General features: G+C 43.0%; 2 protein-coding genes across 9 annotated transcripts in view; one reads left to right on the plus strand and one right to left on the minus strand.

The window, feature by feature from the left end:
* The window catches only part of LOC142398449 (uncharacterized), a 30921-nt gene extending 18949 nt beyond the window's left edge, over positions 1 to 11972 (minus strand). The window contains exons 1-2 of the mRNA XM_075482434.1: positions 11430 to 11972; positions 2940 to 3049 (exon numbers count right to left, since the gene is read on the minus strand). Of these exons, the coding sequence (XP_075338549.1) occupies positions 2940 to 3049; positions 11430 to 11768 (449 nt within the window). The 5' untranslated portion in view covers positions 11769 to 11972. The remainder of the gene's footprint in view (positions 1 to 2939; positions 3050 to 11429) is intronic.
* Positions 11217 to 26162, plus strand: part of nvl (nuclear VCP like) — a 67044-nt gene continuing 52098 nt past the window's right edge. Inside the window, exons 1-5 of one of the 8 annotated variants that reach the window (XM_075482382.1) lie at positions 11217 to 11690; positions 19209 to 19288; positions 21451 to 21521; positions 21724 to 21776; positions 22078 to 22168. In XM_075482382.1, the coding sequence (XP_075338497.1) occupies positions 19232 to 19288; positions 21451 to 21521; positions 21724 to 21776; positions 22078 to 22168 (272 nt within the window). In that variant the 5' untranslated portion in view covers positions 11217 to 11690; positions 19209 to 19231. Of the gene's footprint in view, positions 11691 to 11723; positions 11852 to 12326; positions 12429 to 12814; positions 13158 to 19206; positions 19289 to 21450; positions 21526 to 21723; positions 21777 to 22077; positions 22169 to 26162 lie in introns of those variants that run through there. The other 7 variants (XM_075482389.1, XM_075482404.1, XM_075482373.1 and 4 more) reach the window with 7 other exon arrangements.

Genomic DNA, 26162 nt, shown 5'->3' on the forward strand with positions numbered 1-26162 from the left:
TATCTCTACCCTATCCCCCTGTCATCTCTGACAGAGTCTGACTGGTGGTTTCCTTCTACGTAGCTTATTGTTAGCTTTGATGTTATATCCTCATTTGTAAGTCGCTTTGGATAAAAGCGTCTGCTAAATGCATGAACATAAACATAAATATTTTTAGTTACTCCTTTGCCTCCTTTAGTGATAATGGTACATGTAACAAATGTAGTCTTTTTGTAGTTTTGGAGGCGAGGTTATCTGAATTGGAAGCTTGGTTCTGTACCGTTGAAAACCACCCGATAGCGAGCCAGGTCCCTTTAGCCGGTGCGGAACCACCTAGCGTAGCTAGCTCCATTAGCCGCCAGGACCCCAGGCTGGCTGGGTGACTGTCAGGAAGAGGCATAGCTCTAAAGTCAAGCCCGTTGTTCACCATCGACCTGTCGACGTTTCAAACAGATTTTCCCCACTCAGCGACACACCACTGAGGACAAAACCCTGGTAATTGGCAGCTCTATAGTCAGAAACGTGGCATTAGAGACACCAGCGGCCATAGTCAAATGCATTCCAGGGGCCAGAGCGGGCGACATAGAATCCTATTTAAAACTGCTGGCTAAGGAACAAAAGTAAATACGGTAAAATAGTTATTTACGTCGGCGTTAATAACACACGGTTACGCCAATCGGAGGTCACTAAAATGAATGTTGCATCGGTGTGTAATTTTGCCAAAACAATGTGGGTAGTTTTCTCTGGACCCCTGCCAAATCTGACCAGTGATGACATGTTTAGTCGCATGTCTTCCTTCAATCGCTGGTTGTCTAGATGGTGTCCAGCAAACAACGTGGGCTACAGAGATAACTGGCAATCTTTCTGGAGAAAACCTGGCCTGATGAGGAAAGACAGCATCCATCCCACTTTGGAAGGGGCGGCTCTCATTTCTAGAAATGGGTAAAGTGGGGTAAAGTAATAATAACCGGGAAATCTAGTCCCGTCCGAAGGCGCCATGTCAGTAAAGATAGCGGAGTATGTCGGTAAACTTTGCCGAGAATTCTACCTCCTGTGAAACGGTCCGGAGTATCTACCATAGGTAATACTAATCCCGTGCGAATGCAACCTTCGGTAATAAGTACGGAATATGTCGTCACATCCTTTTAAAGAGAGAAACAATTAGGTGTGTCTGTTTGCAAACATGGAGGTTCTGGATGAAGCGCTGCTTGCAAGCACGCATGGTCGGCGCCATGTCTGTTTACAGATGGGGTTTACGGAAGTGAAATGAAGACGTGCATAGCATCCAGGATGTGACGGTTGTGCGTAACCAACAACTCCATGTTAGATGAATAGTACAGGGATTTCTTGTCCCGTCCGAATTGGTCATTTCTTCTCCCTGGCGTCGTCTGGTTAACCAACATTACCATACGTCCCCCCATTGAACTAGTCCCGTCCGAATAGGGCTTTACACACTTCTCTGCAGCTTCCCACCTGCTGCTACCTCCCCCGCGGGGGCAGCAGCTTGAGCAGAGAAACCCAGACGTCCCTGTCCCCGGCCACTTCCTCCAGCTCTTCTGGGGGGACCCCGAGGCGTTCCCAGGCCAGCCGAGAAACATAGTCTCTCCAACGTGTCCTGGGTCTTCCCTGGGGTCTCCTCCCGGTGGGATGGGACCGGAACAACTCACCAGGGAGGCGTCCAGGAGGCATCCTAACCAGATACCCGAGCCACCTCATCTGACTCCTCTCCATGCGGAGGAGCAGCGGTTCTACTCTGAGCCCCTCCCGGGTGACCGAGCTTCTCCCCTTATCTCTAAGGGAGAGCCCAGACACCCTGCGGAGGAAACTCATTTCGGCCGCTTGTATTCGCGATCTCATTCTTTCGGTCACTACCCACAGCTCGTGACCATAGGTGAGGGTAGGAACATAGACTGACCGGTAAATCGAGAGCTTGGCCTTCTGGCTCAGCTCCTTCTTCACCACGACGGGCCGGTGCAGAGCCCGCATCACTGCAGACGCCGCACCGATCCGCCTGTCAACCTCCCGCTCCATTCGTCCCTCACTCGTGAACAAGACCCAGAGATACTTGAACTCCTCCACTTTGGGAAGGATCTCATTCCCGACCCGGAGAGGGCATTCCACCCTTTTCCGGCCGAAGACCTTGGTCTCGGATTTGGACTAATTTAGAATTGAATTAGTTGTTAATTATAATTAGTTGAATTATGATTACAATGGACTCTAATTGGCTTGAATTGGACGGTAACATTGAAGTGCCTTGAGATGACATTTGTTGTGATTTGGTGCTATTTAAAGGTGATAGAGAATGGTTGAATGGGGCATTAATCCTTGTTCTGTGATGTGATATGTAGCCCAAAAAAAATTGGTTGGGTCTGTAATGGCTCAGAACCTCCCTAAAAGGCTCTCTGAAACAGCTGTTACTATGCTGTGTTTAGAATGCGTCTTTTTCCCTTATTGCCGTCGTTTCAGAGCTTACCTGGCAACCTCATTATGAAATGCAGGTAGGTGTTGGCGCTATTCGGTTGCCGTTGCTTGATTGGCTGCCCTTGCTCTCACTGAAAACAGAGCTATAGAGTAATACACTGACTGGAAAGAATATTCTGGGGGCTATTCAAAAAAGGGGAGTACTTGAAACAGAGGTTCTGAGACTTGCTGGCACTTCGTGTGTACTCCCCACAGCGGGGAGACTCAGAACTAACACCAAAAACGGGAAAAAGACGATTTTGATTCTCTATCCCCTTTAAATAAACTGAATTGAATTTAATTAAATTGGACTAATTGTGGTTTGGTGCCATTTTCTTCAAATGTGTTGCCAAAATACTTGAAGCCACTATTGGCCAGTTTATGTGTGTATGTTTCTCTTAGTCCTGGCATAGAGACTTCCTTGTTGTAGGGGGAATAGGACTTGTGGCCTGATACAGAGAATTATTATCCGTTACTTTTTGGATGTTCTTGTTGCCTACCTTTGTGAGACATCATTATAGGGCAGATAGCCAATAGAAGCCAGGACAGACTGAATGGTGGAAGTGCTGAAAACTGGCAGGAGACTGTACACAAATGGACCTGTAAAAGTCTGAAATACAAACAGAAACAGTATAAATTAGAAAGTGGTATTTTACGATCTGTTGAATGGGATTAAGTTTTCTTGTTGAAAACTTGGTCGAAATGTTTGAGACCTCTTGTTGCTCTCCCCACTGGTGGGCAAACTTGTCTGATGCTCTGTCATACCATCTCTGCACAACCAGCCATCTCAGCGGAAATATCATATGTGGTTTAATAATATCTGCTTTTGATAGCTTGTTTGGTTCTATGTGTTGCCCCATTACCACTGAATGTGAGACGCACATACTCAAGATGGAGTTGCTTATTTGCCATAATGGTGTGCTCTAGAAAATTTGACACAGTAGCATTCCTGTTGAAGCAAATATCTGCTTTACTGGCCGAGTAAAACTGAGTGTTTTCAGGCCACTCCTTTTTGATTACATTTCAAAAAACTCTTGGCCAGAATTTTCGGTAAAAATATTTGGAGAAAAATATGGAGCCTATCCCTTCAGGGAGGGGACATCCTAAACAGGTCACCAGTCCATCACAGGGCCACACATGCACTCTCAGAATCCCGCACCACCAGCTGGCTTAATAATGTGGTAAGCTTAAAGTTTGATAAATTCAATTCAATTCAATTCAATTCATTTTTATTTATATAGCGCCAAATACAACAAATGTCATCTCAAGGCACTTCGATAATAAAGTCCAATTCAAGCCAATTGGAATTCAATTAATTGTAATCATAATTATTCATAAAATAATCCAATTCGTTCATATAGAACCAATTCAAAAACAGTTTCCTAGCTAAGGAAACCAACAGATTGCACCGAAACGTTTTTTTGTTTTTTTTTCGGTCCAATCTCCCGTCCTGAGCGTGCCTGGGGCGACTGTGGAGAGAAACGACTCCCTTTTAACAGGAAGAAACCTCTGGCAGAACCAGACTCAGGAAGGGTGGCCATCCGCCTCGACCAGCTGGGGTTTGAGAAGACAGAAAGGGGGGGGGGGCACTTTATAGGTATAAATAAAGTATTATTCTGATGTTCCTGATTTTAACAATATTACGAAGATGAAAGAAGGCAGTCCTAGAAACCTGTTTTATATGCGAGTCAAATGATAAGTTCTGGTCAAAAATAACTCCAAGGTTCCTCACTGTAGAACTAGAAGCCAAGGAAATACCATCTAGAGTAACTATATAGCTAGACAATTTCTCCCTGAAACGCTCAGGTCCAAAGATAACGACTTCAGTTTTGTCTGAATTTAGAAGCAGAAAGTTCTGAGTCATCCAGGTCTTTATGTCTTTAAGACATGCTTGTAGTCTGACCAACCTATTGGGTTCATCTGGTTTTATAGATAAGTACAGCTGAGTATCATCAGCATAGCAATGGAAATTTATGCCATGCTGTCTAATAATGTTACCTAATGGAAGCATGTATAAAGTGAAAAGAATCGGTCCAAGCACAGAACCCTGAGGAACTCCATGACTTACTCCGGTGTGTGAGGAAGATTCTTCATTTACAAGAACAAACTGAAATCTATCAGATAAATATGACTTAAACCAGCCTAATGCAGTTCCTTTAATCCCAATAACATGTTCAAGTCTGTGTAATAAGATACTGTGATCGACCGTATCAAATGCAGCACTGAGATCCAACAGGACAAGCACAGACACAAGTCCGCTATCAGAGGCTAAGAGGAGATCATTGGTAACTTTCAGCAGTGCTGTTTCTGTGCTATGATGCACTCTGAATCCTGACTGAAACTCTTCAAACAGATTATTTCTGTGTAAGTGATCACAAAGCTGAGCTGCAACTATTTTTTCAAGAACTTTAGACATAAAAGGGAGATTGGATATAGGTCTATAATGAGCCAACACTTCTGAATCAAGAGTAGGTTTTTTAAGTAAAGGTTTAATTACAGCAACCTTAAAAGTCTGAGGTACATATCCTGTCAACAAAGACAGATTGATCAAATCCAATTTGGAAGTGTCAATTAATGGGAAAACCTCCTTGAACAGTCTGGTTGGGATTGGGTCTAAAACACAAGTTGATGGTTTAGAAGAGACTATTGCTGTTGTTAGCTCAGAGAGATCAACTGGGCAGAAGCCGTCTAAATACAAATCAGGTTCTAAAGATACTTCTAAAGCTGCTTGATACAACTATGTAACCAGTATCGATGTTTTACATAAAAAATTATGTGGATATGCATCTCATATCAGGCGGTGACAACATTTTCTGTCCCTTTTAAATACATCACTGTCATAACTGCGCAGTGATGCCAACCTGACATTTCAAATATTTTACTAACTACTTTGTTTCATCAACAAAATATGCAAACATCTACTTCTAACATGTGCATCAATCCATGTAACGTTAATTTCATGTTCTGTAGCTACAATGTTATGGACAAGAGACATAATATAGAAAGAATGAAAGATTAGACAGACAGAAACGATAATTCAGAAAGATTAGAGAGTCAGAGAGTGTCCTCTGAGCACAGGACGTCCTTCACTCCCCACATGTTCACAAACTCCTGTGTTTTTTCAGTTAGTTTTTAAAAACTGAATTCAACTCTGAGCCAAGCTGCCAGCAGCCCAGTCACCATGGCCACCACGTCTTTTGACCCCTGACCTCTGACCCTGTTCTTCCTGGTCTTCCAGATGTCCCTGAAACAAAGTTGATAAGTTGGTGGACAGACTTCTCTTTGGGACAATATCGTGGCCCAAAAATAAAAAGACTAAAAAAAACCACCTGACCAAACTCCTAAACCACCTCTGAAAGTGTCTGAACAGAGCCTCTAATCTAGGACACTGGACAAAGAGATGGAATACGGTCTCTGACTGGGAGTAGAAAGGACAGCTGTCCCCCGTGTTCAAATCAAGGTGTACCAGATACCTGTTCGTAGCTATGGCCCTGTGTACAATCCTCCACTGGAGGTCTCCTCTCTGTTTGTTGACAGGAGGTTTGTACAGAAACCTCCTATAATACAGAAAGAAAGAGAGAAAGAAAGAAAGAAAGAGAGACAATACAGAAAGAAAGATTTTTGATTTCTAAAAACTCATTTATTCACTCAATGATTTTTCAATTAAACATTCAACTCATCTTCAAACCAACACATTCGTAAATGAAAGTTCAGAATTATTCAGAGTAAACAAAACACTTTCATAATCCCAGATATTTTGAAACACACTAAATTCATCCATTTTTAGGTAATATTTATATTCTAACAACACTCTTGCTCTAATCATACTCTTGAAAAGCTTCACACACTCAGTGTTCTGTTTATTTTTAATTTTATACTTTCTACTCAAATAAATGGCCAACTTTGCTTGACCAAGAAAAAAATTCAACAACCGCCCTTTTTTCTTTTTTCTTTTGTCATATGAAAAACAAAAAATAAAACACTGTTCAGTAAAACTTTCTCCAAATAATCCCCAAATATCTCTAAGTAGTGTAAATAAATCTATTATTCGAACGCATTGTACAAAACAATGAAAAATCGTTTCCCTTAATGAACAAAAAGGACATTTATCTGAAACAGCAGGATTAATAATAGAAACAAAGGCATTAGCTGCAATAATACCATGCAAAATCCTCCACTGTAAATCACCAACATTTTTAGTCAATGGTGCTTTATAAAGAAAACCCCATGCAGGTTTCACATCAATACCAACTTTAAAAAAACCTCTCCAAGGAATATCTTTTTTTTCCCTTAACTTTCCCTTATTTAAAGCTTTAACACATCTCATATATAAAGTCTTCCCATTCACAGAATCCAATGTTGTCCATTCATTTTTCCCTTTCTCCAGAAAAACCCCAGGACATTCATTGTTAAACAATTGCGGCTTGAAACCTATTTGAAAAAAAGGATCTGTTTTTTCAGGTGTTAATTGTCCGTTAAACCATCCATCCATGAGTCTTTTGTCCTTATCTGATAGCACTTGCTTGAGTCTTGCCAGCATCATGCCAACAATTCGCAGAGAATGAATCCCCAGCCTTCTCGCAAGGGAAGACACATCTCCCATTTCAGGACCAACAAGTTCAAGCAAATGTTTCAGCGTAACAATGCCATTTTTAAATAACAGTTCAGAAATCATAGCCATATCGTCCCACGCTGAACCCAAACGAGATCCTTTGAGGACGGGTTCCATCAACAGCCAGTTTAATGATGTAGATGTTCCAAGTCTCTTTATTTCCATTAGTTTCCAAGTTTTCAAGATACTGACGTAAAAAGATGGCAAACATTTTACACTATATCTTGAGTGGTCCAAAATAAATAAAGTTTTACCAAGGCCTAAACCACCCACTTTTGATAATAAACAATCTGTGACCTGCCTCCACAAAACATCTTGATCTCCATACAAAAAACTCTGTAAAAACTGCAATCTAAAGGCTGCTTTCCTACTTTCTAAATGAATCAAACCTTGTCCTCCTTCTTCCTTAGGTAAAAACAGAACACTCTGAGGGACCCAATGCAACCTGTCCCAAAAAAAGTTAACTATGATAGTCTGTAATTTAACCAAAAAATTTGGTGGAGGTTCCAGCACTGCTAACCGATGCCACAAAGATGAAGCAACAAGATTATTGATAATAAGTGTACGGCCTCTATACGATAATCGTGGTAGAAGCCATTGCCATTTCTTTAACCTGCCCTCCATCAGCTCAAAAAAACCTTCCCAGTTTTTCATTTCCTCTATGTGATCCCCTAAGTTAACACCCAAATATTTAAAACCACCTTTCACCCACTTCAACTCATTAGGTAATTTAGGTCCTTCTTTTGACCACTTACCAACTAGCAATGCTTTACTTTTACTCCAATTAATTTTAGCTGAAGACATTTTACCAAAACATTCAATAATTTCAGTTAAAGTGAGAACATCTATCTCTTTTGTTATCGCTACAATTACATCATCTGCATATGCAGAAAGTTTAAAAGGTAAAGAAAATTCATTTATTTTTACACCTTCTAATCTTTTCCTGATTTGACATAGTAAAGGTTCAATACTTAAAGAGTACAACATACCAGACATCGCACACCCTTGCCGAATACCTCTCTGGACATTAAAAGGAGCACTTAAACCACCATTGACCTTCAATACACTTTCGATGTCACGATAAAGGGTTTTAATCATGGCAATAAAACCAGAGGGAAAACCAAAAGCCTTCAGACTCGTCCAAAGATATTGGTGCTCCACCCAATCAAATGCCTTTTCTTGGTCCAAAGAAAGCAGACCAAAATTTATATCCAATGAGTTAGAGATGTCCAAATAGTCCAGAATTAGTGATATATTATTTCTTATTGATCTCCCAGGAATACAGTAGGACTGATCAACATGTATGACTTGATCTATAACTTTTCTCAATCTGCAAGCCAGAGCCTTCGAGAAGATCTTATAATCAGAACAGAATAGACTGACAGGTCTCCAATTCTTTATTTCATAAAGATCTCCCTTTTTTGGAAGAAGAGTGAGCACAGCTCTGCGACAGCTAAGGGGTAGTTTTCCCCTCGTTACGCTGTCATTGAGGACCTCCAACAAATCTTCCGCCAACACAGGCCAAAAAGATTTATAAAAATCCATCGGCAAACCGTCTATTCCAGGAACTTTGCCATTTTCCATGCTCATCAGTGCCTCCTGCAGTTCTTGCAAGGTTAGAGCATTCTCCAGCAAAACATTATCTTGTTCTGTAACCTTTGGCATGTTATCGAGAAAAGTTTCTGTCATCACAAAGTCTTCTCTAAACTCACTAACATACAGTCTTGAGAAAAAGTCCACAGCTCTTTTTCGCAGTTCGGTAGGTTCTGTCAGCTCTTTTCCATCTTCTGACCGAATACAATGAATAAGATGCTTTTGTCCATTTTTCTTCTCTAAGCTGAAGAAGAATTTAGACGGAGCATCCATTTCAGAGAGATTTTGAAAACGTGAACGTACCAGAGCTCCTTGTGCTCTGAGCCCAAGAAGATCAGCCAAGGCAGTTTGTTTTCTTTTGAGTCTTAAATTATTAATGTAAACATTTGCTATGATCATACAATGATCAGAAAAACCCACTGGACACAAGATGCATGATTTAATAATTTGTAACTGGTGAGCGTAACAGTAGAACCTATCTAGTCTTGCTAAAGAAATATAATTGTCTTTACAATGAGCCCATGAATACTGCCTTGTTTTTCCATGTTTAGAACGCCATACATCAACCAAATCATAGGTTTCAATAACACGTTTCAAGACTTTTCTCGAAGGTGGATGTGGCTCCAAATGATTTCTATCCAAATCATCTACCGTACAGTTAAAATCACCTCCTAAAATCATATAATCTGTTGACGCACAATTTAACAGCGTATCTGCTAATTTATCCAAAAAAACACATCGCTCATTTGGCGTCACCGGAGCATATACGTTCAGTAAAGTTAACTTTATATTTTCATACTTAACAACAACCTTTAACAATCTCCCAGACACAATGTTTTCAGTTTCAATTGAAACCAAAATAAAATTTCTTGAAAAAAGAATTGCTATTCCCGCACTTTGCGAAGTTTTATGACTCAAAACAAGATTTCCATCCCATTCTTTCTTCCAATCAACTTCATTATCAAAGCTACTATGAGTTTCTTGAGCAAAAGCTATATCAATGTTTTTAGATTTTAAAAGTTCATAATACACAGCCCTTTTCTTCGCATCCCTTGCACCATTAAGATTTAAAGAAGAGATTTTAAAGCTACTCATAGTCACACACAACAAAAACAAAAAAAGAAACATAGGAAAAATAAAGTGCAGCATCCTGTCAGCTGTTTTTCAACCTTCATGTAACTAATCATTTAATCCTAGCTCGAATTTTCTGCATCAGTTTTCGAAGTCTATATACCTCAGTGTCCCTCAAACCATCAGAAGTCCTTTGTCTCATTAACCATTTAACTGAATCAACAAACAATTTTCTATTAGGAAAAAAATCATCTATAGCCACTTCCCGCTTTCCTTTTGTTACTTCCAAAAAACTTCGAATCTGTTCTAAACTGTATCCATTAGTTCCCTGGCCATCAGGAATAGAAGAATCAGAAGATTCTTTATCACTATCAGAATCAGTTAAGGCATCTGAGTCACTCGCTCTTCCACTCTTTTCCTTCATCTGCATCTTTTTAAGTTTTACCCCTTTAGATCTTTCAGATTTTCTTTTAGTGTTTGGTACTTTAAAAAAACTTTCGTCATCCATCATCACATTTTGTTCACTATGAGCCAAATCATCAACATCCCTTCCTTCCTGAACCCCTTCTTGTGTAGCCGTTTGGCTCAATTCCTCATGCACTTCAGCAGAAGCACTGACACTCTCCATGCCTTCCTGACTTTTATCAAGTTCACACTCTGAAACACCTGACTGGTTTTGCTTTTCTGTTGAGACTTCTTTTCCAGTATTAACTGCTGGAGCCTCAACCAAAGTATCTGCTGATGTTCCTTCCCTTGGATCTTCATTAACCTGAACAGGTTCTTTTTGAATCTTTTCAGGACAGTTACGGACTGAGTGGCCTTCCTGATTGCATCTAAAACACCTCATATTTTCTGTTGTTGCAAATATTGTGTAATCAAATCCATCAACCTTAAACTTCATCACAATATTCAGTTCCTCATTATCATTTTTTTAAATCATAAACACTTGTCTTCTAAATGAAACAACGTGTTTCAACTTTGCTGATTTACAACCAGACGAAAGCATTTTCATTGCTGACACGATTTGACCATGGCGTGACAATTCCTTTAGCAACACCTCATCACTGATGAAAGGTGGCAGATTGGACAAGATGATCTTTTTTGCAGGGTTCAATAGGGGGAAAACAGTGATTTGCGTTTCTCAAAACAATTCCCTTCTCAACTACGCTATTTACCTTATCAATAGAGTCCAAAAACAAAACTACCGCATTATTCATTCTGGATGCTGCCTTCACGCTTTCACATCCAACAACTTCTCCAACAGCCAAACCACACTCCTCAACCGAAAAATCCACGCCGACTGGTATTTTAATTCCATGTCGACGGGAGAGGCTCCATCGTACCCAGCTAAAAAGCTAGGTGCTGCCGAAAAAGACACTAAAGAAACACCAGTGAAACCAAACTATGTTAAAGTGCGAAAAAACAAAGAGAAACACCGCTATAAAGAGTGAATTTCAAACCTTTAAACAATCCTCACATTCGTTCTCCTCTCCACACTTGCAGCAGACGCTCACGCATGCGCACGCGAAAGAAAGAAAGAAAGAAAGAGAGACAGACAATAAAGAAAGAAAGAAAGAAAGAAAGAAAGAAAGAAAGAAAGAAAGAAAGAAAGAAAGAAAGAGAGACAGACAATAAAGAAAGAAAGAAAGAAAGAAAGAAAGAAAGAAAGAAAGAAAGAAAGAAAGAAAGAAAGAAAAAGACAGACAGAAAGCACCTTGAGGGTCCTGATTTCCCTCCTCCAGGGCTGCAGGAACAGGTGGACGCAGACGGTCTCCAGCATCTCGGCGGCCCTGATCAGGGCTGACAGGTGCTTCCTGCAGTCGGTGCTCGGCTCCTCGCAGCGCTCTGTGGCCGCCTCGTAGAAAGGGAACACGGTGAAGACCTCCCTGAGGTCGGGCTCTCTCTCCAGGTACTGAGCCGCCTTCCTCAACAGCTGGTCGTCATGGCACGGCCGAACGTCTGCACGCTGCTGGAGGTAACTCTTTCTGTAGTCTCCATAAAGGTCCTGCCGGGAAAACTCAGCCTGCTCTCCTGCTTCGGTTCCGTCCTTCATGACTATCAACGATGAAACTCAGCAAATCTCTCGTAAACTGCAATGAGGAAGTGTCGCTGGAACAAGCAGATGAGGAAGTGAAAGTGAGCTGGCTGCTCTGTCTTCTCTTTGAAATGAAAACAAGAAGCACAGAAGCTCATCTGTACATCTATTAAACAGACGAAGATTGAGAAATCATATTTTACTGTACAACCACAATGTCTTCAGAGGATGCTGAACTATTTTTTCCCCCTCAGATATCTTCTGGATACATAATATTTTAATGTCAGGGATATTGTTGAACAAATTTTCTTTATCGGAAGTTTTCTTCTGGGGTTTTCACACCACATTTGAAACTATCAGTAACCTGGAAAGGGAGAAAAGCCTTTTAACTTTGAAAATCCGCACCCGGACATATTTATTGTCGTTTCCGGGTTGACTTCCTGTTAGTGAGTGTAGATCTGCCGTTAGATTGGATCGGACGGGGGCATAGGGGCGGGGTATCTTCTGTGATTGGTACTTATGGTTAGGACAGAAAGTGTGATTGGTTGTCGAGTTTAGAATGGGCGGGGCTGGTGGGCCGAACTGATCCAAGGTAGCTCTAACCGTCTTGTTGTCGAGACAGTTTATTCACGGTTTTTGGTCGATTTAACAACCACGTGGAGGTGTTTTTTTATTGAGGTAAGACTCCCCGGAGCACATTGAGCCAAGTCATCTGAGTGCTCGCACCTTTTGTTGGGAGAGTGTGTGTTTGGGCTTAGTCCTGTATGCTTCCATGGTATTTGTATGAACTTGTGTTCTAATGTTAGAGCCACGCTGAGCTTTCAGAGGAGCTTATGTATGTGGCGCTGAGCTGTGAGCATATGTGTTGCTTGCTTTTTAGTAATGGCGAATGAACAGAGAAGTTCCTGAATGTAACAACAGTTCTATGAGTATGTAAAGAGAGAACACAGCCGGAAATGGAGATATGAGAGGAGTCCGTGTGTCCAGTGTTGGACAGCAGGACAGCAGGACACTGTTGGCATCATCAGAGGACCCGGCTTGGTTGCGGTCTGTCTAAGCATCCTGGAAGATGGTGGCCTGCTGGGAAACAGCTGGCCTCTCAGAATGACCAAATACTCAATAGAAGTCATCTTCCAATGCCATGCTGTTACAGGACCAAGAGAGTTCCTCAGCAGAGTGGCCCAGACCATACCGGATCCACCTCCATGCTTCATGGTTGGGATCAGGCAGTCAGGATCTTCCAGAACAAGAAAAGTCCTTAAGGATGAAGATGAGGTTCTCCTGCTGCTTTGGTCGACGCTTTGGTCTATGCCGGGTTGATGCTTTGGTTGATTCTTTAGTCGATGCCGGGCAGTAAAATGGAAGATGTCACAAGTTGAACTCCCGGTGAAGGATTGGTGTAAAACGGTGAGCTCCCTGGCTGCAGCACTTTGTGTCAGTCTGGATATTTTTCCTGTTTGCTCCAGAATAAGAGGAATCTCAATAATCAGCATTAATCAAAGTTTCTAAGTATGCAGCAGACAGAGATGAGCTGATCTTGGCTGGCCTGAACCACTCTTTTATAATCTCCCGTTGGGATGAATGAGTTCTTTCTCATTTCATTTCCTTTTGTCACCTGAGCATAAAATCTGAGGGCATAGTTCCAGCTTCTTTCTTAATGTCACCAGAGGAGGCTCCCAGATGATGTTAATGCTGCTGGTGCAGGGCTCATTAAAACTTCTCTGATATGGAAACGTACACTTTGTTTATTTTAGTGAAGCAGGACACCGTAAAGGATGCATGTGTGGTGCCAGGCTTTAACTGCTCATTTAACTAAGTATCATGTGCATGCCAATGAAAATCAGTGTCAGGGCTGAGCGGTATGTGGGGCCCTTGGGGCCCTCCAGGGCTCTTGGACTAGATGCACCCATAAAATTGCAGAGCTGGGGTGAAATTTAAATCCATGGCTCTGATTGTCCTTGAACTATGCAGAAATGTTGAATTTGAATCAAAAAATTCAAATTCAATTAAAAAATACTTTATTTATCCCAGAGGGAAATTAAATGTTGATGTAACTCAATTAAATCAAGGAGTTATTATAGATGCTGATGGCTGTGGGCAGGAAAGATTTCCTGTAGCGGTCCGTTTTGCATCCAAACTGAAGAAGCCTTTGACTGAAGAGACTCTGTTTTCCGATAACAGTCTCATGGAGAGGATGTTCAGGGTTGTCCATAATTCTCCTGATTTTATGCAAAATCCTTCTTTGCATTATTGTCTCCAGAGGTTCCACAGTCGTCCCCAGAACAGAACCAGCCTTCCTTATCAGGTTGTTGAGTCTTTTTAGGTCCCTGGTTCTGATGCTGCTGCCCCAACAGATGACGCAAGAGGAAATGACGCTCTCAACAACAGACTTGTAGAATATCTGCAACATCTTGTTGCAAACCTTGAAGGACCTTAGCTTCCTCAAGAAGTACAGTCTGCTCTGTCCTTTCTTGTAGATGGCTTCACTGTTGTGTCTCCAGTCCAGTCTGTTGTCCAGATGAACACCAAGGTATTTATATTCCTCAACCACCTCCACTTCTTCTCCCATGATGGAAACAGGGTTTGATCTGACCCTGTTTCTCCTGAAATCTACAATCATCTCCTTTGTTTTGTTAAAATTCAAGATGAGATGATTGTTCCCACACCATGCCACAAAGCGGTCCACCAGCTCTCTGTACTCAGCTTCTTGTCCATCTCTGATACACCCGACAACTGCAGAGTCATCTGAATATTTCTGTAGATGACAGGAGTCTGACTTGTACTGGAAGTCTGAAGTGTACAGAGTGAAAAGGAATGGTGAGAGTACAGTCCCCTGTGGTGCTCCTGTGCTGCTGATCACCTGGTTAGACACACAATTCTTCAGTCTGACAAACTGTGGTCTGTTTGTCAGGTAGTCATTAATCCAGGTGATTGTTGAGGCCTCCACCTGAGTCTTCTGGAGTTTCAGACGAAGCAGATCAGGCTGGATTGTGTTAAATGCACTGGAGAAATCAAAGAACATGATCCTCACAGTGCTGCCTGCTTTGTCCAGATGACAGTGGGTTTGTTGAAGCAGGTGTATGATAGCGTCTTCAACTCCAACTCCATGGCGATAAGCAAACTGCAGGGGGTCCTGATATGTGCTGGTTTGCTTACACAGGTGGGTCAACAGGAGTCTCTCCAGGACCTTCATGATGTGGGATGTCAGGGCAACAGGTCTGTAGTCATTGATGACTGAAGGGTGAGTTTTCTTTGGTACCGGAACCAGACAGGATGTCTTCCACAACAGTGGTACCTTCTCTTGGATCAAGCCAAGGTTGAAAAGGTGTTGCAGAATCCCACAGAGCTGCTCTGCACAGGCCTTCAGGACTCGGGGGCTGACACCATCTGGACCTGCAGCCTTGTTCCGGTTCAGTCTCTCCAACTGCCTCTTCACCTGACTTCTAGAAACAGAAAAGTGGGAGGGGGAGGCAAAGGGGACAGCAGCATCTCCTGATTTGGTTGAAGACAAACTAGTGGAAGCAGAAGAATCCATGACTGAGGTGGAGGTGGAGATGTTACAGGAAAGCTGTGGGTCAGAGGAGGGTGGGATGTCTCTTTGGCTGGGAACAGGAGGGGAGGATGGTGAGCTTGTTCCTGAACTGAACCTATTGAAGAATGTGTTCAGCTCATTTGCTCTGTCCAGACTTCCATCCATCTGATCCTCCCTCTGCTTGAGGCCTGTGATCTTCTTCATTCCTGACCACACATCTCTGATATTGTTCCTCTGCAGTTTACTCTCAAGCTTCTTTCTATACACCTCCTTGCTCTCTCTGATCTTGACTTTGAGCTGCTTCTGTATACTCCTCAGTAACTCCCTGTCTCACTCCCTAAAGGCTCTTTTTTTCTTGTTCAATAGTTCCTTTAGCTCACTGGTGATCCAGGGTTTGTTATTAGGGAAGCATCTCACTGTTCTGGTGGGGATGGTGTTGTCCACACAGAAGTTTATATAGTCAGTCACACACTCAGTCATGGCATTAATGGCCTCTCCATGTGGCTTACAAAGAGAAATCCAATCAGTTGCATCAAAACAACTCTGTAAGGCAGGGCCGGGGTGGGCCATTTTCTCAGTCCGGGAATTTAATTCAAATTCAGGCCACTCTGATATTTATTTAATTGTGGTTGTGTTAAATGATTTGCATGATTTAGTCTACCACCCTACCACCTTATGGTTTTCTTCTCTATGCCAATATTTTACATCACAAATGTCTATCTTGACTAACTACAGTATCTTCCTCTACCTGGCCCTTCAGTAGTCGTGCCCTCCTTGGGATCATCAGTAGCACTGGAAGTGGTCTGCTGATCTGATGCTAGAAAACAATCGATAACAATAAAAAATATATATTTAATAGTGAGTTGATAACCACAGTGTGCGCGCCTCTGTGGAAATGCACGATATGACGGCGAGACCAAATAGGTTACAGTTGCAGAGGAGATAAGCGTGACAGCACATTTGAAACTGTTTGTCAAAAAATGGAAAACTGGAATGTAAAGCAAGTGTTCGGTTCGTTTACACACAGCAAGCACGGGACGTGAACGTGTCTGCATCTGCATTCGTGTTCAGTCCGAAATGGATAGAAATCAACAAGAAAACAGATTCTTCCCTCCACATCAAACCGTCGTGCCCGCACGGTGTCCGGATAAGTGCTCATTGCAACTTGAAAATAGAACAATCTATTCCCTGCACGGGCGTGATCGGGCTCAGCTCACATTATAATAAATGGGAGGGGAAGGCTTGAACATGAAACATGATGCTGATTCCCGCGGATAGAACGCGCGTGCAGACTCTCCAGTAATTAAAAAAGGCAACTAAACACCCCAACGTGCTCGCGCTGCCCCTGCCCTGCCATACTGCTCCTGTCCCTGCGCACGCGAACCATGTACAATATTTGCATACAGCCCTTCTAAATAATTATATTTATTATAATTGCATGTTTGAGATGCATTTAATAACAAATATCAAACAACAAATGTGATCGCCCCTATTTAATATTGCGTTAGTAACCACATGTGCGCGCCCGTGGCAATGCAGGCTACAGTTGATGAGGAGATAAAGCGTGATAAAGCGTTAAGCAATTGTTCATCAGAACTGGAATGTAAAGAAAGTGTTTGGTTCTTCTTTGAATATAGGAATACACTTCTAAATCATATAAATTGTGAGATTTTACATATTTAACAACAAAAGCTGTCAGATGACAGTTGAGTTGACATTGCAAACGTTCGCCACGTTATAGCCTATTTGATCAAATTCACAACCAGGCCTATTATCCATATCTCTCAGTAACCTACCAGCTTGTCTTGAGAAGATATCTGTCAATTTGACACATTTGGCTGCCACCTCCTGTCTTTTTTTGAGCTTAGCCCTCTCTGTTCCACCTGGCCTCTTTCTACCCTCTATCACTGACGCGCTCTGTGTCGCGCCATTGTTATTTAAAAGACGAGCCATGGGCCAAACCATCTGAAACATTTGGGAGGAGAGAATTCCCTTACATGGTAGAACCTATTTAATCTGCTGTGATGCAGCAGGCGGCTGCGCTGCAATGGTGAATTTATGCAGACTACAGTTGAATTGATATTAATGCAAGAATAAGATAAGTGACAAAAATTAGTTACAACTATTTTCCCCATGGGCCAAGCAGCCCAGGTTGATGGTTTGGGCCGGGATAGGTCCCGGATAATACCATTGCCAAACCAGTATTGCTGTAAGGCTTCTTCAGCTTCCTGTGACCACTTTCTAACAGTCCTTTTTGTGACAGGTAGTCTCTGAACAGAGAAAAACAAGGTTGTGATCTGATTTACCCAGGGGAGGTCTTGATTTGGAAATGTATGAATCCTTGACATTTGTGTAAAACAAATCCAATGTCTTGTTTTCTCTGGTAGAGCAGCTGACAAACTGTTGAAAAGTTGGCAGTGTAGCAGAGAGTGAGGCATGATTAAAATCACCAGATATTGCCACAAAAGAATTGGGGTGTTGTGTCTGTATCTTAGCAACAACGGAACTGATGACATCACATGCAGTGTCGGCAACAGCTGAGGGTGGAATGTAAACAGCCACCAAAACAACACTGGTGAACTCTCTTGGCAAATAATATGGACGAAAACTTACTGCCAATAGTTCAATGTCAGGACTGCAGAGACGACTCTTCACAGTAACATGTCCTGGGTGACACCATCTGTTGTTGACAAGCACTGCCAATCCACCCCCTTTCCTTTTCCTGCTACTCTTTAAATCTCGATCTGCTCGTACAGTCAGGAAGCCCGGCAGAGAGACGCTGGAGTCGGGGATATGATCCTGCAGCCATGTCTCAGTAAAACACATAATGCTACATTGCCGATATTCTTGCTGAGTCCTTGTCAAGGCTAGAAGTTAATCCAACTTGTTAGCTAACGATCTTACATTGCCCATGATGACGGATGGCAGAGATGGTTTGAACTTCTTCTTTCTTTCTCTCCTCTTTGCTCCTGCTCTGCATCCACGACGCCTCCTTTTCAATTCCAGTGGGATTTCTGGCTTCAGTTGTCGAATTATTTCTGCTTTTCCAATGTTAATCAGCTGCTCCCTGTTGTAAACCACCCTGTTGCTATGGTTATGCATCATAACAAAAGAGCAAAATATACAAAAGTATTGGGAAAAATCAATCCAGCTGCATAGCATCCAAGGCAGGAAGGAACAGTTGTCCAAAAAAATGCAATTTCTTCCAAGAAATAACAGGAATGAAATTTAGAAAAAAAAAAAAGAAAATCTCAATGTGAGGTACAGAGCTACTCCAACGTGCTGCCACCCTCAGCGGCGCATTCTAGAAGGAACAAGTATCAGGTGTGTTGGGGCGCTCATACCCAAACGGATGCTAAGATGATGGAAAACAGCTGCTCTGGAACACACTGCAAAACAACCTCCAACAGCCGACTCTGAACATAAGGTGCACGTGTGTGAGAGGACACAACTTTGCAGTTCAGAATGGATCAGGAGTCTCTAATGATTCGGCAAGTTAAAAAGAATAATGGAATAAAGTCAGGTGATTCTTAGTTCAGTTTTTATTATCCAGCATGGTTCCAGCCCACTTACAGGTTAGCTTTAATGTGTTTAGCTTTATGCCAGAGTTCATTCACTACGATGAACAGCCAGTCAGTGGGATCTCTATCACTGTTTGACCTACCGCTCAATTAAGTTGAAGAATCTGTTGAAAAAAGCCTGGACGAGGTCTGACCGAGCTAACAGTGTTAGCTCAGTGTTAGCGTTACACACCGAGAAAACAGGATGTTCCTGGCAGCTGATTGTCTGCTGCGGGAGCAGGGAGACATGAAGGGAAAAAGTTCCAAGGACCAGACCTGGCAAACACTACCCTAATGAAGATACTTCAGAATGTTTTTTTTTTCTTCTTCCTGTTTTAATCTTGTTCCTCCTGACTGTCTTTCTAGGCAAAGAGTATCTCTTTGAGAAGATGAAGAACAGAAGTGGTGGCTGGCTGGATAGTCGGCTTAGACAAAGAGTGGAACAGGTAGGGGTCTTTCTTCTTCTCCCCAGGCTTTATCAGTTCACTGGTATTATTTGAGCATGGCCAGAAGGAAAAGTCTGTTAGATCAAGGTATAGTTTGCTAACTGTTTAGCCAAGAAAATGAGTACCTGTCAAGAGGGGGCAAGGTCTGCTTCAGTTGTTGGAGAACCCAAGACATGCTGATGAGAGGGGGGCTACTGGAACAGTCTTTTTTCTTTTCTTTTTTTTTTTGGACACTAATGACCATAGTGAGCAGTGGGTGGACAGGGAGAGTGTGGAAAGACAGGCAGCAAAGGGACCCAGACTGGGCCGCGAACCCGGGCTGCGAACCCGGGCCGCGAACCCGGGCCGCGAACCCGGGCCGGCTGCGTTAAAGAAGTACAGCCGCTGCACATGTGACGCCTGCTGGACCAGTTGAACCATGCTGGACCAGTTGGACCATGCTGGACCAGTTGGACCATGCTGGACCAGTTGGACCATGCTGGACCAGTTGAACCATGCTGGACCAGTTGAACCATGCTGGACCAGTTGAACCATGCAGCACCCCATACTGGAACAGTCTTACTTGGAGAAGGACTGAGGATACTGAACTGATCCAACCCCAGGACAAAGTTTGCAGCTAACATTTTTAAATATTTAAGTTTGAATAATACCTTATCAATTCCCAAATGGAAATGATACTGTTGCAGTACACATTATAAGGAAAAATGAGTTATTAATGATTAGTGAAATAAGATGAGATAAAAATCAGTTGGCAGAAAGATGGACGTGTAGCCAAAGAGATGGGGTTGAAATCTCCAGATATCACCGACAGCAGTGAAGGCTGGTATATAGCACTGTGCAGAAGTCTGGATCCAGTCTTCATTTCTTCATATTTTTTCTTGAAATCCGGAAACAGTAATTTGTTGATACACATGCAAATAAAACAATGTCTAGCATGTGCAAGTATATAACAGGCTGCTGGGAACAAAGTGCCTAAAGATCCAGTTTAAAATGGCTTCTTTGCTAAGTTGGACCCAACACTGGTTCATCCCTTGAGTTAGGAGCCTTTTTCCTGCCTGAATGGTTCATAGCTCAGAGTTAAGTGGCTCAACAAAGAAAAAACACATTCCTCTGAAGATGCTCAGGTACAAGGACTGGACTGAAGATGAGGGAAGAAGCAGAAAATGTCCAAAGAGAAACTCTGAAGGAGCTTCAGGAAGCTGCAGAACTGCTGATCAGGACCAGTTTACAGGTAACAGGAAAATGAGGCTGGATCAGGACTCTGCGGGGTGCTGTACACGTAGCTACCAAAATGACACAGGGCACCTCTGTCAGTAGACAACATGGATATAAACTTGTAGCCAGCTGGTATGTGGAACATGTGGGAACTATGGAGGACCTAAACATTAACAGCATCCGAGTGTAAAGTTTGGTGGAGGGGGGATTATGGTGTGGGGCTGTTCTCCAGGAGCTGGGCTCGGCCCCTTAGTTCCAGTGAAAGGAACTCTGAATGCTTCAGCATACCAAGAGATTTTGGACAGTTTCATGCTCCCAACTTTGTGGAAACAGTTTGGGGACGGCCCCTTTCTGTTCCAACATGACTGCGCACCAGTGCACAAAGCAAGCTCCATAAAGACATGGAGGAGCCAGTTTGGTGTGGAAGAACCTGACTGGCCTGTAGAATCCTGACCTCAACCCAATAGAACACCTTTGGGATGAATCAGAGCGGAGACTGTGAGCCAGGCCTTCTGTCCAACATCAGAGTCTGACCTCACAGATGAGCTTCTGGAAGAATGGTCAGAAACTCCCATAAACACTCCTAAAGCTTGTGGAAAGCTTGCCCAGAAGAGTTAAAGCTGTTATAGCTGCAAAGGGTGGGCCGACGTTATATTAAACCCTCTGGATTAAGAATGGGATGTTACTGTGTGTGTGTGTGTGTGTGTGTGTGTGTGTGTGTGTGTGTGTGTGTGTGTGTGTGTGCGTGCGTGTTCAAGTAACCCACTTGGAAGCTGCATGTCCTGGTTCCCCCTCATTTGACTTGGACATATATATATATCTCCCAGAATCCTGTGCAGTCTCAGCTTAGCTGGGTGAAGTGGTGCTCTCATGAACTGAGCTGTGATTGGCCTGAATATGGATGTCATTGGTCTTGGTCATGTTTCATGGTGAATTTGTCTTTTCAGTATCTGGGCTCCAGCAGCAGTGAATATGTTGACCTTTCAGAAATGTCCCTGGAACTTCAAAGACTATACAGGCAGGTGATTTGATGTTGCTGGTGCAAATCTGTTTCCTTTGCTTCAGCTGGCCCTCCACTGGCCCCTGCAGTCAGGGGCACAGCCACTAAAGCCACATCAGCACTCCTGTTGATTCTGTCAGAATCTTCAGAACTCCAGCTTCAGAAATTCAAACATTAGTTTTAAATATGGACATGGTTAAGGATATATTATGCCTTTTAGAATGGACTACGGCAGAAGAAACAAGACGGCTTTCAGAATCCAAGTTGGAAAAGGTGAGTGACGCTTATTATGCTATGACAGTACGGCTTCTGTTTGTTCTGAGGGATATTAGTTCAGTCTTTGAAATACAGACACAAAATATCTTTGTTATATCGAGATAACCAAGTATTAAGTTGTTTTTTTTTCACAACTTTGAAATAATAAGTCGTTATCACGAGATAACAGTGCATTAAAAAGAATTCCTACTCGAGCCTAATTAAGCTAAAAAGCTTTCTAGCTTTGATGATTATGCACTCCATGTAAAATCTTTTCTGTAAGTGGATCTGACTGGTCTTTTCATTCTGACTTTTGAAGTGTACGAAGCAGTCAGGGAGGAGTTTGGCTTGAACGACCTGGAGAGCAAACACTTGGCTAAGAGAGCTAAGAGCAGCCAGAATGATGCTGGGTAAGGACACTGCACACCTGTCTCCTCAGGGCCCATAACAACCGTCCCCTTGCTGTTCTTTTCAGCTGAATGAAAGGAATATTAATGAGTGGTACTTCTGAGCTGCAGTAGTTCGCAGTCAGAGTGTTCTCAGTTTGAGAATCAGGTAAGCTTCCTGTCTGGAAACCTAAGATTAAGATTAAGATCCGATTTATTGGTCATGCATACATGCATACACATGAAATTTGTCCTCTGCTTTTAACCCATCCAGGTTGGCACCTGTTGACACGCATGCACAGGGTCTCACACTCAGAGACAGATGCCAACCTGGAGCAGTGGGCAGCCATTCAGCTTCTCAGAACAGGGCCTTTAAACAGCATATTTCTTCCATCTAAACCCACTCAAACTTACAAAATGACATAGTGGCTCCAGTGAACACAACTATGTATGGTGATGAGATGCAGTGTGCCACTTGATCACTATTTTCTCAACCAGAGTTCAGATATTCTCCAGGATGCAGGAGATGTTGTCATTGATGCTAACACTCCAGGATGCAGCAGATGTTGTCATTGATGCTAACACTCCAGGATGCAGCAGATGTTGTCATTGATGCTAACACTCCAGGATGCAGCAGATGTTGTCATTGATGCTAACACTCCAGGATGCAGGAGATGTTGTCATTGATGCTAACACTCCAGGATAAAGCAGATGTTGTCATTGATGCTAATACTCCAGGATGCAGCAGATGTTGTCATTGATGCTAATACTCCAGGATGCAGCAGATGTTGTCATTGATGCTAATACTCCAGGATGCAGCAGATGTTGTCATTGATGCTAACACTCCAGGATGCAGCAGATGTTGTCATTGATGCTAACACTCCAGGATGCAGCAGATGTTGTCATTGATGCTAACACTCCAGGATGCAGGAGATGTTGTCATTGATGCTAACACTCCAGGATGCAGCAGATGTTGTCATTGATGCTAACACTCCAGGATGCAGGAGATGTTGTCATTGATGCTAACACTCCAGGATGCAGGAGATGTTGTCATTGATGCTAACACTCCAGGATGCAGCAGATGTTGTCATTGATGCTAACACTCCAGGATGCAGCAGATGTTGTCATTGATGCTAATACTCCAGGATGCAGCAGATGTTGTCATTGATGCTAACACTCCAGGATGCAGGAGATGTTGTCATTGATGCTAACACTCCAGGATGCAGCAGATGTTGTCATTGATGCTAACACTCCAGGATGCAGGAGATGTTGTCATTGATGCTAACACTCCAGGATGCAGCAGATGTTGTCATTGATGCTAACACTCCAGGATGCAGCAGATGTTGTCATTGATGCTAACACTCCAGGATGCAGCAGATGTTGTCATTGATGCTAACACTCCAGGATGCAGGAGATGTTGTCATTGATGCTAACACTCCAGGATGCAGGAGATGTTGTCATTGATGCTAATACTCCAGAATGCAGCAGATGTTGTCATTGATGCTAACACTCCAGGATGCAGGAGATGTTGTCATTGATGCTAATACTCCAGGATGCAGCAGATGTTGTCATTGATGCTAATACTCCAGGATGCAGCAGATGTTGTCATTGATGCTAACACTCCAGGATGCAGGAGATGTTGTCATTGATGCTAATACTCCAGGATGCAGCAGATGTTGTCATTGATGCTAACACTCCAGGATGCAGCAGATGTTGTCATTGATGCTAACACTCCAGGATGCAGGAGATGTTGTCATTGATGCTAACACTCCAGGATGCAGCAGATGTTGTCATTGATGCTAACACTCCAGGATGCAGGAGATGTTGTCATTGATGCTAACACTCCAGGATGCAGGAGATGTTGTCATTGATGCTAACACTCCAGGATGCAGCAGATGTTGTCATTGATGCTAACACTCCAGGATGCAGCAGATGTTGTCATTGATGCTAACACTCCAGGATGCAGGAGATGTGGTCATTGATGCTAACACTCCAGGATGCAGGAGATGTTGTCATTGATGCTAACACTCCAGGATGCAGCAGATGTTGTCATTGATGCTAATACTCCAGGATGCAGCAGATGTTGTCATTGATGCTAACACTCCAGGATGCAGGAGATGTTGTCATTGATGCTAACACTCCAGGATGCAGGAGATGTTGTCATTGATGCTAACACTCCAGGATGCAGCAGATGTTGTCATTGATGCTAACACTCCAGGATGCAGGAGATGTTGTCATTGATGCTAACACTCCAGGATGCAGGAGATGTTGTCATTGATGCTAACACTCCAGGATGCAGGAGATGTTGTCATTGATGCTAACACTCCAGGATGCAGCAGATGTTGTCATTGATGCTAACACTCCAGGATGCAGGAGATGTGGTCATTGATGCTAACACTCCAGGATGCAGGAGATGTTGTCATTGATGCTAACACTCCAGGATGCAGCAGATGTTGTCATTGATGCTAACACTCCAGGATGCAGGAGATGTTGTCATTGATGCTAACACTCCAGGATGCAGGAGATGTTGTCATTGATGCTAACACTCCAGGATGCAGCAGATGTTGTCATTGATGCTAACACTCCAGGATGCAGGAGATGTTGTCATTGATGCTAACACTCCAGGATGCAGGAGATGTTGTCATTGATGCTAACACTCCAGGATGCAGCAGATGTTGTCATTGATGCTAACACTCCAGGATGCAGCAGATGTTGTCATTGATGCTAACACTCCAGGATGCAGCAGATGTTGTCATTGATGCTAACACTCCAGGATGCAGCAGATGTTGTCATTGATGCTAACACTCCAGGATGCAGGAGATGTGGTCATTGATGCTAATACTCCAGGATGCAGGAGATGTTGTCATTGATGCTAACACTCCAGGATGCAGCAGATGTTGTCATTGATGCTAACACTCCAGGATGCAGGAGATGTTGTCATTGATGCTAACACTCCAGGATGCAGGAGATGTTGTCATTGATGCTAACACTCCAGGATGCAGCAGATGTTGTCATTGATGCTAACACTCCAGGATGCAGGAGATGTTGTCATTGATGCTAATACTCCAGGATGCAGCAGATGTTGTCATTGATGCTAATACTCCAGGATGCAGCAGATGTTGTCATTGATGCTAATACTCCAGGATGCAGCAGATGTTGTCATTGATGCTAACACTCCAGGATGCAGGAGATGTTGTCATTGATGCTAACACTCCAGGATGCAGCAGATGTTGTCATTGATGCTAACACTCCAGGATGCAGGAGATGTTGTCATTGATGCTAACACTCCAGGATGCAGCAGATGTTGTCATTGATGCTAACACTCCAGGATGCAGCAGATGTTGTCATTGATGCTAACACTCCAGGATGCAGCAGATGTTGTCATTGATGCTAATACTCCAGGATGCAGCAGATGTTGTCATTGATGCTAACACTCCAGGATGCAGGAGATGTTGTCATTGATGCTAACACTCCAGGATGCAGGAGATGTTGTCATTGATGCTAATACTCCAGGATGCAGCAGATGTTGTCATTGATGCTAACACTCCAGGATGCAGGAGATGTTGTCATTGATGCTAATACTCCAGGATGCAGCAGATGTTGTCATTGATGCTAATACTCCAGGATGCAGCAGATGTTGTCATTGATGCTAATACTCCAGGATGCAGGAGATGTTGTCATTGATGCTAATACTCCAGGATGCAGCAGATGTTGTCATTGATGCTAACACTCCAGGATGCAGCAGATGTTGTCATTGATGCTAACACTCCAGGATGCAGGAGATGTTGTCATTGATGCTAATACTCCAGGATGCAGCAGATGTTGTCATTGATGCTAACACTCCAGGATGCAGCAGATGTTGTCATTGATGCTAACACTCCAGGATGCAGGAGATGTGGTCATTGATGCTAACACTCCAGGATGCAGGAGATGTGGTCATTGATGCTAACACTCCAGGATGCAGCAGATGTTGTCATTGATGCTAATACTCCAGGATGCAGGAGATGTTGTCATTGAT

Source organism: Odontesthes bonariensis, chromosome 2 (assembly GCF_027942865.1).
Source record: "Odontesthes bonariensis isolate fOdoBon6 chromosome 2, fOdoBon6.hap1, whole genome shotgun sequence".
In the NCBI taxonomy this organism is placed as follows: domain Eukaryota; kingdom Metazoa; phylum Chordata; class Actinopteri; order Atheriniformes; family Atherinopsidae; genus Odontesthes; species Odontesthes bonariensis.